General features: G+C 39.3%; 1 protein-coding gene across 2 annotated transcripts in view; it reads left to right on the forward strand.

Moving 5' to 3' along the window:
- Slc9a7 (solute carrier family 9 member A7) overlaps positions 1-15,792 on the forward strand; it is a 174,843-nt gene that overhangs the window by 79,543 nt on the left and 79,508 nt on the right. For both annotated transcript variants that reach the window (XM_037199035.1, XM_037199036.1), the window contains exons 2-4: positions 6,904-7,103; positions 8,738-8,815; positions 13,722-13,798. In XM_037199035.1, the coding sequence (XP_037054930.1) occupies positions 6,904-7,103; positions 8,738-8,815; positions 13,722-13,798 (355 nt within the window). The remainder of the gene's footprint in view (positions 1-6,903; positions 7,104-8,737; positions 8,816-13,721; positions 13,799-15,792) is intronic.

Here is a 15,792-nt window from a genome sequence, read left to right on the forward strand (position 1 = left end):
GGGGGATCTAAAATCAGGTCCTCATGCTTGCACAGCAAGCACTTTTCTGACTGAACCATCGCCACAGCCCTACAGTCTTTTAGTTCTTCTATAGAGAATAATCATACTTGTAGGAAAACTGGTAGAGTTGCTTATTTTCTGTTTGTTTACCATGTCAGAGTGATGCATGCTGATTATATCATGCTGGTTATATCATTTTATGACTGACTTTTGCCTGCATGTTTGTCTGTGTGAGGGTATCAGGTTCCCTGAAACTCAAGTTATAGACAGTTGTGAGCTGCCATGTGGTTGCTGGGAATTGAACCCAGGTCCTCTGGAAGAGTAGTCATTGCTCTTAACCACTTAACCAACTCTCCAGCCCTATTACTGACTTTTATGTTTTTTGATAAATCCCTGGGACAATCTTCTAAAATAAAGATCAGCATTTATAGAGAATTATGTCTATTTTCAATATTCTCCTCTCACCAAAACCCTTTAGAATAGTAAGTTTTTTTTTTTGGTTTTTCGAGACAGGGTTTCTCTGTGTAGCTTTTCGCCTTTCCTGGAACTCACTTGGTAGCCCAGGCTGGCCTCGAACTCACAGAGATCCGCCTGGCTTTGCCTCCCGAGTGCTGGGATTAAAGGCGTGCGCCACCACCGCCCGGCTCAAACATTCTTTTTATTAACACTCGTGGAGCTGCTTGGGGGCAGGCAAATAAATTATGGCATCTGGCCCCATCTGAAGACAGGATGACTTTAATAAGTCCTACTCTGCTCCAGCCCACACATCATCTCTCCTTCCAAATTCCTGATTCTCTAATATGTGGTATCTTTATAACAATTGAGATAATGTAGGGAAAGTGATTCATCCAAAATACTTGGAGAAAAACAGCACCAGGGCAGCAGCTGGTACTTTGCAAAGGATTTTGACACAGTGCACTCATTTCTTCCAACAGCCAGATCTTGGGAGGGAATAGTGGAGGTACCTTGCTTTGCATGGTGACTGAGGCCTAAGTGTGTTGCAACACACCTAGGACTCCTGTGGAGCCCATAAAATTCTCCTTTCTGCTGCCTGGTAGAGCATGTTGTTTGGGTGGGTGATTCACGGCAACAAAATTAGACAAAACTGTTAAAAATAACAATGTAAAAATCTATGAAAGTGGACAAATAGCAAATTGGGCAACATGTATTAAGGAAATCTGCTGAACCTTAGCAAGTACAATGGTTGCCTGTAGGTTTTAGCTTAGAGATGACATCTATCTCCCCAGATATGTGTAACAAAAGACTTGAAATCTAGGATCTTTTGAGTGCTGACATGACAAGTAAAAAAGATTTGGATTTGGAACATAGTAAATTTTGGATTCCAGATTAGGGATGTTCAATTGGTAAAGTCTATGCAAGAATCCCTAGTCAAATGACTCTGAAATCAGAGACACCTCTAGTTCCAAGCATTTCAGGTAACAATTCTCAACCTATAGTTATTTCCACTCCCCTCCTCCGTGTGTGTGTGTGTGTGTGTGTGTGTGTGTGTGTGTGTGTGTGTGTGTACGTACGTACACATTCATGCACACACATGAGAGTACACATGTGTGAGTATAGACACATGTGCATGATGTGCACATGGATGCTAGAGGACAACTTAGGGTGTGGTCCAGATTAGCTGGCCCATTAGCTTTTTGGGATTTTCCTTGTCTTTTCCCATCTCATTGTAAGAACATTGGATATCACTATTTTCAAATGCATTGTGATTTGATGCTTTCTTAATGTGTTAAATGAAGCTTTAGAACTTGGAACACCCCTTATTATATTCTACACAGTTAAATGGTAGTTGCCAAACCAAGTTGGTGATCCTTTACCCTCAGTAGAATGCATAAGGGATGTTCTCATTCACTAGAGAACAATATATTCATGAACTTGTTCCCATCCTGCTTTTAATAAAATCCTTTTTTTTTTTCAATACAGGGTTTCTCTGTGTAACCCTGGCTGTCCTGGAACTTGCTCTGTAGACCAGGTTGGCATTGAACTCGGAGATCTACCTACTTCTGCCTCCCAAGTGCTGGGTTTAAAGGCGTGCACCATCACCACTGCCAGCCCAGTTAATAAAGTCTTATTAATATCGACATTTTTGTAATGTAGCTGGTAGATGTCTGTCTAGAATTACACTTCTCCCCATGTCTACTTGTTCTCTCAACAGCCTCAGTCACAAAATAGAAACTGGCTCCACACTAATGGGGGTTGGCATCTTTATGACATTCTGGAATTTGCACTCACACTTGGCTCATATTCCTTCCTCATTTTACCAAATTTTAGATGAGCACATATTTAAATATCCACCCATATATATGTCTGTCTATACATGTTCACAGTCCTTTGGTTATATCTTAAAATTGGAAGAGCTGGCAGTTGTATACCATTGATAGAGTTGGGAAGTAGGTTTTGCTCATACCCAGAAGTTAAAGTCTTGAACTTTTGTTCTTTTGAGTTTACCATTTGCTTTCAGCGACATAAAATGTCAAAGTAATTCTATCCATATTTGCTTTCTGTAAAAGTTGAAATTAAATTATTTCCTGAAGTTAGTCATATGCCTGTGAAATCAGTGACCATCCATTCCTTAGCTGGTGTTAGTCATATGTCTGTGAAATCAGTGACCATTCATTTCTCCTCAGCTGGTGTCTACTGTGCTGTTTTTCCACAGATGTATTTATTATTTCTGTAATCTGGAGCACTGTGTTGTTGAGCCAGTCGGCTCAGTGCCTCTGCATTGTTTGGTGTGTGTGTGTGTGTGTGTGTGTGTGTGTGTGTGTGTGTGTGTGTGTGTGTATACTGAACTTTCTGAGCTTTAAACAGAATCCCTTATATGTTTTAACTCTTTGCAGTTCTGGTCTTTTCACAGTTTTATATCAGAAGATGTCTTCTGATCCAGCAAATGAATTAGGCTGTTCATGTTGTCTCCAGATTTTTTAAAAAATAATTTCTTCAAACACAAAACAAAGCAACAACAAAAAGTCCTGTTCTGTTATCCTGTTCTTTCTTCAATTGGAAAATGCTCATTGTGAACTTAGTATCATGGTATAGAAGAGTGTGATGGTGGTAAATAGAAATCTAAACTGAGAGTTACTCAGAGTGTAGCATGAGTTAGCAGTGTACTGTGGGGCTTTGTTAGGTCAAACTCTCAGGATGAGGCTAACCATTTACGTTTGCTGTGGTTTATGCAGCTATGTTTAAAAATAGCATAATTTCATTTTACTGTTTCCCTTTGTTCATATGGGTGCATTGGGCCCAGAGCAGAGAAAGTAAGATTTTCTAAATTTAAACACCAACATTCAGCATCTGCTAATGAATCTAGACATTTCCTGGAATTAAAGAATTTGTATAAAACTGTGTGCCTCTTTTTTAACACACACACACACACACACACACACACACACACACACACACACACACACGAGAGAGAGAGAGAGAGAGAGAGAGAGAGAAGAGAGAGAGAGAGAAGAGAAGAGAGAGAGAAGAAGAGAGAGAGAGAGAGAGAGAGAGAACTTGTGGAGGCCAGAAGAGAGAAGAGGCCACTGAATACCCTGGGGCTGAAGTTGTGTTGTGAGTTGCCTGAAGACAATATGAGTTTTGGGAGTAGACCTTGGATCCTCTGGAAGAGTAGAATGTGCTCTTAATCACTTGGCCATCTCTCCAGACCGTAGATCTCTTCCTTTGTCAGTATTCATTGTGAGGACCTAGGAGAGTGCAGCTTACTTTCTTCATTAGCTCAACTAATGAGATTAATGAAGTCAAGACACAGTATGTAAAGCAAGTTTTAATGTAAGCAGTTTCTGTAAATATTGTGTTTTGGTTTTTGTTTATGAACATGTTTAATATAAACTGTGACAGGTCACTTTTTTAAGGCAGTATAGATCATTGTGTATCATGATACATCCTGGAGAGCTGTGGAACTGCTTTCTTAAATAAAACTTCAGAACATAACTGTCAGATCAAGGACTGAAATGAGGCTAAAAGACACTATAAAGATCTGGACAGTAAAGCCCCGAGAGCATCAAGCAGTCCCCACCTCCTGCCCCCATTGCTACCAGCAGCCTTGGAATGAAGTGCTGTTGCCATAGCTGATCTTAGGCATTTTCAGCATGACGGCAACCGTGAGCAACATGATTGAGGCACTCAGAATGGTACGATGGGCACAAAAATGTCACTGTAATGAAAGTTTGCAAACAACAAGATGGTTCCATATAAGAAGCATATGGTTCTGGGGAGGTGGCTCAGTGGGCAAAGCAAGTGTGAGGATCTGAGTTCAAATCTGCAGATCTACATAAATCTGATTGTGGTGGTATATCTGTAATCCTAGTGCTTCTGGAGATGAGAGGTGGAGACAACAAATTTCCCAGAAACTTACAGGCCAGCTAGGCTGGTGAATGCAGCAACAAAAAAGAGAGGTCTCATCCCAGACAAAGTAGAAGGCAAGGACTGATACCTGAAGTTGTTCTCTGATCTCCATGCATATCCCTGCATTCACACAGACACAGACACACACACACACAGACACACACACACACACACACACACACACACACACACACACAGATAGACATATATGGCTTCATTCACAGGATACCAATAGATGTAACTTGTTGACCAGATTGTCACAGAGAAGAATAACCCCCAAGGAACATCTTTGCAACAAAGAGGATAGAACATTTGTGGAGTTCTGCATTGTTAGAGAAAGGGTGCACAGGCAGCAAAGATACAGGCCCTGGTGGAATTCTAATGGTGGGATCTAAATGCATAGCACATTGTAACCATAAGAGAGGTTATCTGTGGCGTGGGACCTTGCACACAGTCATCAGAAGAAGGAGCAAAATAATGTAAATGGGGCTATGTGACTTTTCTTCACCTTAGATAGGGCTCTGGTAACAGGCCAAAGAAACAATTCTACTGGTGTAGCTTAGTGAACCAGTGAGTTTAATTGGGGGTTATTTATAGGATCATAAATGAAAGGGTTACCTATACGAGCATGGGCAACTTAGAGACAGCTGCACCACTGAAGACCAGTGCCCCCCCCAGAAATTATTATAGATATCCCGGTGGGGGAGCAGCTTCCACAAGGGTGTGTTTGTTGGCCTAATCTTGTGAGGGTCTTGTATGAGTAATCACAGCTGCTCTGATTTCAAGTTGGCAATATCCATGTCACACCTGGAGGACAGAGTTCGACCGCAAAGGGATTGTTCACTGCCCCTAGGACCGACTAGGAAGCACTAGGACCAACTCTACACATGACTTACTTCCGGGTTCATGCAGAGAACCCCTAGATGTTTATCAGGGTTCTCATAGCCTCCTATGAAGGAGAATTGATAGAGACTGATAATGTTATCAGACCTTTTTTGCTGGAGCAGCAATGAAGATCAGGAAAATAAAAAGATGTGACCAGCAGCCACCTTGCTGTAGGTAACTCACAACTTCACTTACCAGCAGATACTCAGAAGGCCTGAACCAAGATAGCATGATAGTGCCAGCTGAGGAGCATGTTCCCTAGGCTGAGCAGAACAGAGCTGAGCAAATTCTGACTGGCCATCTCTGCCATTATCTGATTTGGCACTGGATGTGAAGAAACAAATGGAAATTCATCCATAAGACCTGGCTAGAAGATTAACAATGAAGAAGTACTTGTCTTTTGGCTGTTTTCCAGATAACTTGAAGCATTTGCATTATGGACTTCATTTTCTTTAGATAACTTTTTGATAATGATAAACATGCTTTTTAAAATTAAGTCTGACTTTTCTTACTCCTTTAAGGTTTTAAGGTTGTTTCACAGTTGGTCAGAATGAGATTATTAAGAACATCATTTTAGCCGGGCGGTGGTGGCGCACGCCTTTAACCCCAGCACTCGGGAGGCAGAGCCAGGCGGATCTCTGTGAGTTCGAGGCCAGCCTGGGCTACCAAGTGAGTTCCAGGAAAGGCACAAAGCTACACAGAGAAACCCTGTCTCGAAAAACCAAACAAAACAAAACAAAACAAAAAAAAAAAAAGAACACCGTTTTAAATGTGTACACTCAAAAAGCAGCTCCCTGGCCCCAGAATCATGACTATGTAAGCTTACACTGCAACATTTAGCCTCCCAGCGGGTATAATTACTTTCTCCATGATCCTCAGTGCTTGGAATGACCTAAGAAAAACTATTTCTTTTTCCCTTTTTTCCTTCTGGTGTGTGGCAAAGCATATTACATTTATAGCAACTAAAAATTCCAGTGGCTTGGTCCTCTGTAGCAGATGGCAGCAGGACTGGTTTGAGGGATGCTCTGGGGAAAAACAAAGGCTTAGTAGTTCTTCCTTATTCTGTTCAGGGCAGAAAAATGTTACGCTTTTTCTCCACCTCATACTTCTCTACTAAAAGCCTGAGAAATGAGACATGAAACACAAGCAGGTCTGTTCATGGGGCCATATTAACCACTGTTCTCTTTAATCCTTCCAGTGACTGAGGGACTTAAATCATCAGGGTTATCACTTCTATACTTTTTGTTCTGCCACATGACTGGCTTTTGTAAAGTTCAACTATGTTTTTTTTTTATTAATGTTTAAAAGTCTAGGATAGGCAATCTGGAAATCTCAGCATCTGCCCAGAGGTGGTAAATCAAGAAGAGGAAGAGAGAAAGCCATGCCTTTTTGAGTTAGGCATGGAAGTTGGTCAAGCAGCCACATGGCAAAAGGGAGGTAGGTTCAGAGTGAAAAAGAATACCAGAGAAAGCATACTTAGGCTTACGCCAGTATCTGAAAGAGAGAAACAAAAAAGGAAGGGAAAATGGCTTTTCTGAGTTATTCAGAAAAATGGGCAGGTTTAGCCCAGCTGCATGGCTGCACCTCCATAAATAACTGTATAGTAAATCAGGACTGATTTTTCTTTTTATGTGTGACACCCTATTTCAGGGCTCATTGTTGGAGTGATCCTGAGGTATGGAACCCCTGCTACCAGCGGTCATGACAAGTCACTCAGCTGTACTCAGGAAGACAGAGCCTTTAGCACCTTATTAGTGAATGTCAGTGGGAAGTTCTTTGAATACACTCTGAAAGGAGAAATCAGCCCTGGCAAGATCAACAATGTGGAGCAGAATGACATGCTGCGGAAGGTGAGCTGGTACCACGGCTGTCTGGGACAAGGTTGTTGATTCCCTGGCTTCATTTTTTTTTTCAATTTTTTGAGACAGGGTTTCTCTATGTAGCTTTGGAGCCTGTCCTGGAACTCACTCTGTAGACCAGGCTGGCCTCGAACTCACAGAGATCCACCTGCCTCTGCTTCCTGAGTGCTGGGATTAAAGGCGTGCGCCACCACAGCCCGGCTTCCCTGGCTTCATCTTGACCTTGAGAGAAATCCTTCCCAACTGTTGGAACATCAGTTACATTCTTGGCTTACAGTGTTTTAGGGTGCTTGTGTGTCATGATGAGGAGAAGGAAGAGCCAGAGTGTACCTTTGTTGCTTAAGCCTTCTTACTGTTTTAACTGGCTAGGATCTATAGACATGGGCTGTTGGATTGTGCAACATGTTTGCATACCCCTCTTGTCCTGTTTTCTCTTAACCTTGCTTTGGCTTAGAAATGAATTATAAAATAATATTAATTTCCCTTTAGCTTAGTCAGTATTCTGAACTGCGATCCATAGTTCTTCATGGTTTTCTTCACATAGTCTGCAAATATTTGACTGCTTAAACTTATCAGTGACTGATGCCAAAGACTTACCTAATCTTCAAAGGAAGAAAGGCTTATTTTAGAATTTAAGTCCAAGCATTGTTTTCTAATTTAAAAAAACCCATTTTATTTTCTTTTGTGATAGTGTCTTAAAATGTAGCTCAGGCTGATCTCAAATTTACAGTCTTCCTGCCTCAGCCTCCTGAATGCTAGAATTATAGGCATTCTTCACTATACATGGCTCAAGCATTGTTTTTCATTTGATTATGGAGCAGCAAAAATGCTTCAGGAAAAAAAAGATTATGTGTCTCTCATGTGGGTGATTTCTGAGATAGGCAAGAAATCAGTATTAAAAGATTTATTCATGTGGGTAGATTAATTGACTTTTATTTCAGTTAATCATCTTAAATATTTAGCCTACCCCCTCCTCCTCATAAAAGGGTTAGCATGTTTAGAAATGCTTAGTTCCTTTGGCTGTACTATGATTGGCTGTGTAGAAATGTCAGTGTGAGATCATTATATCAACATCTGATTTCTATCTCTGTAGAGTTACTGAACTTCTGTTGATGATCAGGGGCTGCAGACCTCATTGGTAACTTTGTTTAGGCCACATGAAATATTTTAGAAGGCTGTTCACTCAAAAGAGACTTAAATGTAGTAGAAGTACATCTATAAAGGATCACATGAATAGTCTGGGAAGTTAATAAAAACTCATGACAGCGTTTTTATTGCAATTAAACCTTCATGAATGTGTGATAAAAATCAAGATGTTTTTATTTTCTGTTGAAAAACATTGGCAGCAGCTTTCTGTGAATTTCTGAAATTGCCTCAAACTGTTGTGACTTAACATGTATTAAGACAGAACACTGGAATCTTATTTAGAAGTACTGGGGGAGGGGGAGATGGAGAGGGAGGACATGCCAGTCAGTAGGGAAATTGTGGCTTCATTGCTGTAATTATTTAACACATTAGTGGCTTTTGTTCTAAATAGGCGTTTTAGTCAATGGCTTTCAATATTAAATAAATATTATCAGTTTATCTTTACCTAAAATTTGACTTTTTTCTTTTTAAACTTTCAGGTAACATTTGATCCAGAAGTATTTTTCAACATTCTGCTACCTCCAATTATTTTCCATGCTGGATACAGTTTAAAGAAGGTATGAACATTTTGCCAATAATTTAAGAGATTTCTTAAGAATCTCAGTGTTAATTGACCTAGATAATTTTCTAGTTTTCCCCTTAAACGCTCAGCTTTCTGTGTTCTGTACCCACTCAGAGACCATAGGTGACTCATCATCAGGGACTTGTTCCAGTTTTAAAACCTAGAGCTCTTCCATACCACCAGTAGAAATGTAACATTGTATAGCCACTTTGGCAAGCAAAGTGATAGTTTCTTGTAAAACGGAAGTCAAACTTGTCTTAAGGCCTAACTACTTCACTGCCGAGGATTTCTTGAAGAGAAAGTAAATTTATGTTCACACAAAAATCTATGCCTCATTCTTCATACTATCATATTTGTAAGACAAAACCAAAAAACAACCAAAATGCCTTTCTGTAGGTAATGGTTAAACAAACTGTAGTAAATCCACACCGTAGAAAAATGTTCAGCTTTCACATGGAAAAAAATGTTTGATGTACAATCTGGAAAGACTTATAAGGAATTATGCTGAGTCATAATCGAGATTCAAGGTAATATGCTGTATTATTTTATTTATGTAGCATTACAAAAATGACAAAATTATATAGCTAGAGAACAAATTCATGGTTGCCTGGATTAGGCATGATGAAGAGTAGAGTTTGGGGAGAGAGACCACAAGGGACATTTTTGTAGTCATGGAATATTTCTGTATGTTAAACAGTATTTTTGTGTTGCCAAGGATGGGATGCAGAGCCTTGCATAGATGCTAGATGAGTGGTATACTCCTGGCCAATTCTGTATCTTGACTGTGGCAGTAGTTATAACAATCTGCACATGTGATAAAATTACATTGACATTGTACCAATGTCAGTTTCCTGGGTTTGGATACTTTCCTATAGTTACACATGATGCAGTCAGTGGGGGAAAGTGGATGAAGTGTACACAAACCCTTTCTATACTGTCTTTGCAACTTCAGTAAATCCATTGTTAGTCCAAAAATAAAAAAGTTTAAAAAACGTAACTATCCCCCTTACTGAGGATCATTTTACTTGATGGCATCTTAAGCCCAAACTGCTGTTTATTTGAAAAACTAAATATGTTTACAAAACATAGGTAAACCAAATATGTTTACAAAACATAGGTGAATCTCTCTCTCTCTCTCTCTCTCTCTCTCTCTCTCTCTCTCATTCTCTCTCATTGTGGGAGTATTGTGTGAAGATTATCTTCCCAAAGGCCTTCTTAGGACAACAGCCTATTTCAGCTCCAAAGGAGGACTCAGAAACAAACCTTCCAGGCCTAGAGAACAGAGAACATAGATCTTGGCTGACAGTAAACATAGCATCTTTATGAACTAGAAAATGACTTCTAAATGGAGAAACTCTGGATAGATTAATTGGGAAAACTATATTAGGAACATAAGAGAGGGTATCACTATAGAATTTCAATCAATAATAAAGGAGTACTCAGAACAATTTTGTGCCAGTAAATTGTATGGGGAGGGAGAAGTCAATCTCAGGTGTGATTCTTCAGGTACCATACACTTCATTTATTTTTGAGACATGGTCTTTTACTGGCCTGAAATTCTCCAAGTAGGCTAGACTGGCTGGTTAGGGAGTTCCAGGCATCTGCTTTTATCAACCTTCTCAGCACTGGGATTACAAGTGTGCACCACCATGCCCACCTTTTTTTTCTGTGTGTGTGTGTAGGGGTGTGGTGTGTACACATGAGTGTGCAGGTATATGTACCTGTTTGCACACATGCAGAGGCCAGAAGAGGATGTCAAATGTTTTCTTCTGGTGCTCTCTGTCTTGTTGCATTGAGATAGGGTTTTTCATGGAACCAGAAACTTACTGTTTGGCTAGGGTGGCTGACCAGCAAGATCTCATGAGCCACTTGTCTTCTGCCTCCCAATGATGGGGTTACAGGAACACACAGCTGTGCCCAGATTTTTCATGTGTGTTCTAGGGATTCTAATTCAGGTGCTTGTACTAGCAAAGCAAGAGATTTTACCCCTGAGCCATCTTCCCAGCCACCCCCCAGCCTTTTGTTTTATGTGAATGTTGTAGATCAAATCCAGGTCTTCATGCTTGCATCAGGAAGCACTTTATAGACTAAGGTGTCTTCCTAGCTCTTGTACTAGTAAATTTGACAAGTGACATGGACAGATTCACAAGTAAATAAAACTGACGAGATAATATAGAAAACCTAGACAGCTCTATATTAAACAAAAAACTGAATTAAGAATTAAAAACCTACTACAAACCTTACACGGCTTTATTAGTGAACTCTACCAAGCATTTAAGGAGGAAATAAAATCATCCCTGAAGAAGTTCTTTCAGAAAATAGAAGACAGAACACTTCTCAATTCCCTTTAGGAGAGGATGCCTGCCCAACAGACTAGATTTCCTGTCAAAGTCACTCCTTGGTTTTAAACCATTTCTGGAGCATCAGCTAGGTACAGTTACTCAACATACTTATTTCTGTTTATATATCTATATGAATTTTCATAGAAACTATAAGAAAATAATGATAGTTGAACATAGACACAGGAGTTAACTCCTGATTCAACAATTAACTTATGATTCAAAGCCCCTGGCAAGCATGTTAGAGTATGAAGTTTAGCTCTAAGTAATGGTACTCCATAAGTACTTCATGAATTGAAGACAGAGACAGTGGCCTTTTAGCTACCAGTCTAGTCAGTCAGAGGTAAGGAGGCTGAAATGGAGAGATCCTAGAAACTGCTGTGCAGGACAAGGGCTTCCTCATTCACTCACAGTATGGCGACTAGAGGAACAAGAACAGTTATATGCCTAGTAAAAAAGGGCAAAGGTCAAGGTCAAGATCAAACAAGTGTTCCTTTCCTAGATCAAGTGAGCCCTCCTTACTGCATCACTCCTGAGACAAGAGAGGGCTCGGCTGCTGGATACCTGAGGAACAGGAGGCTCTCTGTTTCTACACACACATTTCAGAATGTAGGAAGGTCCTGCAATTCATTGATGTTGAAAACACTCAGAATGATTAGTGTTATAGGTGAGGGTATGCAGTCTATATAAAACTAAATCAAAGCTAGGTCTTCTCTGTTAAACTCCATCCAGGTTCAGGGTTGTTCCTTTGTGCTACATTGCCTCTAGATGCAGGTTTTCCATCTAAAACATATAAATTTTCCAAATTGTTTATACAGTTGTCAAAGTAATCTGAATCTTTGCATCATTTATTGACCCATAATAAATAGGAAATGGTTATTATAGGTATAATAACATTTTTACCCTCAGCGGAAAATTTGGGAACTTTTCTTTGGATCAAATGGGTGATGAATAATTTATTTTAAATAACTAATCTTAACATGCAATCAAAGTCATAGTTGCTTTAAAATGAAAGCAAATCATAGGTTATGAAAACCTCTCTAATGGTTGAAGACATTTTGGAAGAACTCTGTTTTCTTAAAAGAAACCCAAATAACAAGGTTTGCCTGTTACTATTTTAACTTGTTTTTGACACTATAGTCTTCTGTGTTAGCAACCATTAGTGTTTTTCTTTCTTAAACAGTCCTTATAAAGTCACCAGGTAAGTGGTTGATATTGTGCTTGCCATCTCTGATTGTATCTATTGTTGATTAAGTGGGTAATAAATATTTTGCCATTTAATTGATGGTATATGAGTAGATACATTTGGATGATTTGATACATGTATGTTCTGTACACCTCTGCAGACACTCATCTTTTTTCTAGAAACATTGAAAAAGCTACTATTGGATTTGCCCTTGATTTTGTGCCACTGTTTGTGTCTATAGGGCACTTGTATTGGAAAAATCATCTAGACAACTTTTTTGTGACCATTTCACACACACATATGCACACACACACACACACACACACACACACACACACACACACACACACACACACACACACACCACAGACGATGGGCTTGGGAAAGAATTGCTTTCCCAGTAGTAGGAATATAAGGTTGAGAATGGTACATTACTAACTGGGATGTCCAATGGATTTCTCCAAAGTGAACCTCATTCTGGTCTGTGCTGGACTTAGATTCTTGAAGGCTTTACTTGGGCATGCCACTATCTCCTTTTGTTCCCTCTGCTTGTCATTCTGTGCCTGAGAGAGAATAGTAGGGACCATTCATGACTGTATTGTATACACATAAAAAATAGGAAGAAAGGTCTAGTGTTTAATTCAGTAACTAATGTCCTTCCCTTTTCTTCACAAAGCAGAGTGGTGGAAATTGAGAAAGTCATGCACCTGAAGTCCAGAGACTGGGCTTCCAGTTCCTGGTCATAGTTTTATAAACCGTGTCATAGAACCTTAGATTTTCTCATGTAAGATGGTTTAAGAGCTGGATATGGCAGCTAATGCCTATAATCCCAGCACTGGGGAGGCTAAAGCAAGGGGACTTCCACTAGTTTAATGCCAACCTGGGCTACAGGGTGAATCCCCCTGACTAAAGAACAAAACAGCAACTGATAATTTAGCTCATTTTTATCTTTAATGATCTTCTAAGATTCCACTAGAGCAGGAAGTAACTGGCAGGACTATGGAATAAACTAGTTTGCGTCCAGTCTCAAAAATAATTGGGTTACACACACACACACACACACACACACACACACACACACACGCATATACATATACTTAATACCGTTAATTATAATTAGCCAGAATTGTTTTGTTTGAAATGTATTAGGTTCTTGGTAACTTGCTCAGTGATTGACAGTGCAGAGGATATTTTAAAATCATGACGTTTAAGGCTGAATAGCATTATTTATGATTGACTATTGATATTACTAGATATATAAACAGTATAGCATACTAGGTTTTAGAGTCTTTTAATGTGAAGTTTTTGTTTATATGTTTGATTTTTTTGGCTTGCTGACAAGAATTACTATAATCCCTATTTATTGTTTCATTCAGAGACACTTTTTCAGAAATCTTGGATCGATTCTGGCCTATGCCTTTTTGGGGACGGCTGTTTCCTGCTTCATTATTGGGTAAGTGATTCCTTGTTGTATAACCAGTCTAACATACTACCCAAAGGAATGAGATTCACCAATATGGTGCACAAAGCAGGATTTTAATGTTGTGTGAGGATGGCAGTTAGGATACAGAGTTATCCTGTCTAGTATGGTAGTTGTTAGCTACATGTGTACATTAAATTTAAATTAAGATTGATTAAACTGAACTAAAATTACTAGATCATAATTTCTTATAGCATTCTCTGACCAAAAAAAAAAAAACCAAAACAACAACAACAAAAAAAAAAAAAAAAACAGTGCCTCTTATTCTAGGGCTGGAACAGGAAACTTACATGAAGATGGAACATCTTTTAATATCAGAAAGTAAGCAAATGCTCAAAAGACAGATAACCATAAAGATACAAGACATGTCAAAGGAACCTAAAAGCCAACCTGGAAGTTCTCGCCATAGACAGAGCCCATAAGTGGCTGAAACATAACAAAACATAACAAAATAAATAACTTTCTATTAGATTATCATATAGAGTATAAAATATTCCTAAGCCCACAAATAGATGATTTAATGAAGAAATAAATGAGAGACACATTTCATTTGCCAAATTGTAGAAAGTGTTATAGATACATCCCTTCAAAGTGGTAGAACTTAGTCACACCATCCCCAGATCTTCATCCCAACCCAGCTTTGAGTGTGGGCTGTATGTTGTAGCTTCTTATAAAGAGTATGGTACAGAAAGTAGGGGAAGGAGAGAATAGCTGAAAAGTAGAGAACATGGAAGATACTACAAGCCTTGTTGCTATTATATATCCTTGAGATTTGTGCTAAGAAGGGCACTTTACCTCCCTGGTCATTTACTGCAAACATCACCTTTGTCCGGAGAAAAAGCCAAAGAAACCTCAACTGAAGTGTACCCTGTAAGCATTGCTCAAAATTGCCAAGGTCATCAAAAACAAGCAGTGAATTAGAAACTGTCATAACCAAAAGGAGACCAGGAGATTTAATGACTAAATGCCATGTGGTACCTTGGATGGGATCTTGGAGTAGGAAGGTGATATTTTTAAAAAAATCCCAAGCAAATCTGAATGTAGTAAGAACTTTAACTTTAAAAAATTAGTTGGAAAGCTGAGAAAAAGGCAAGACAAGGACCTTCTATTCTATTCTTTAAAAGGAGGGTCTTGGAGTTCCTCTTTAATGAAGTGACAGATCACTGAAGAATACCAGGTTCCATGCATTAATGATGATGGGAAGCAAGATGGAGGTAAGGCTGTCAGATGAAAATGTACCACCTAGGTCTAGGATTTTAGTAAAAAGAAATGGAAAAGAAAGTCTACTTTCAAGAAATATTTGAAAGGTATGACCATGAAAGAAACCTTTGATAAGCAGTGAAGAGCAAATCAGATCTGTTCCATAGAGCTGTCATGGACTGAAGTTGAGCTGATTGGAGCAACACCTGAGCACATACGAGGCAAGCATTAAGTTCTAGCTAATTCTTCTCATAAGGATTCCATTCTGCAGTGCAAACAATTCTTCACCCCTAGCTTAGCCAATCCACTGCTCTAGTCACTAAATACATAAGGGAAGGCAGTGACATGGTCCTTACCATCACAAATCTCATTAAATGGTTGGCTTTAGTGTACATGGAGTGAATTCTATGTTATTTTTATTCTTTTAACCCTTGCAATTGCTGTTATTACTGGTACATGCACACAGATTCATACACACATGTGTAATACACAGTAGGCTATTTTTCAACACTCATTGCTATTTCTAATTATAATCTGCCACATAGGTAGTTTGCTCCAGGCAGGCTGAAATATTGAACTTGATGGTCCCATGTCACATTCTGTCCACTGTGAGGGGGGCTATATAGCTAGCCTGCCTCACCCAAGGAGGGCAAGAGGCCAGGTATATCAGTGGGGACACTGGTGATCTACTAGGACATTTCAATAAGGTTGTATCTTTACCTTCTTTACACTACTTCTTGATGGAGATATTAGTAATATCAGTCTCT

Source organism: Peromyscus leucopus, chromosome X, assembly GCF_004664715.2.
Source record: "Peromyscus leucopus breed LL Stock chromosome X, UCI_PerLeu_2.1, whole genome shotgun sequence".
NCBI classification, from domain to species: Eukaryota; Metazoa; Chordata; class Mammalia; order Rodentia; family Cricetidae; genus Peromyscus; species Peromyscus leucopus.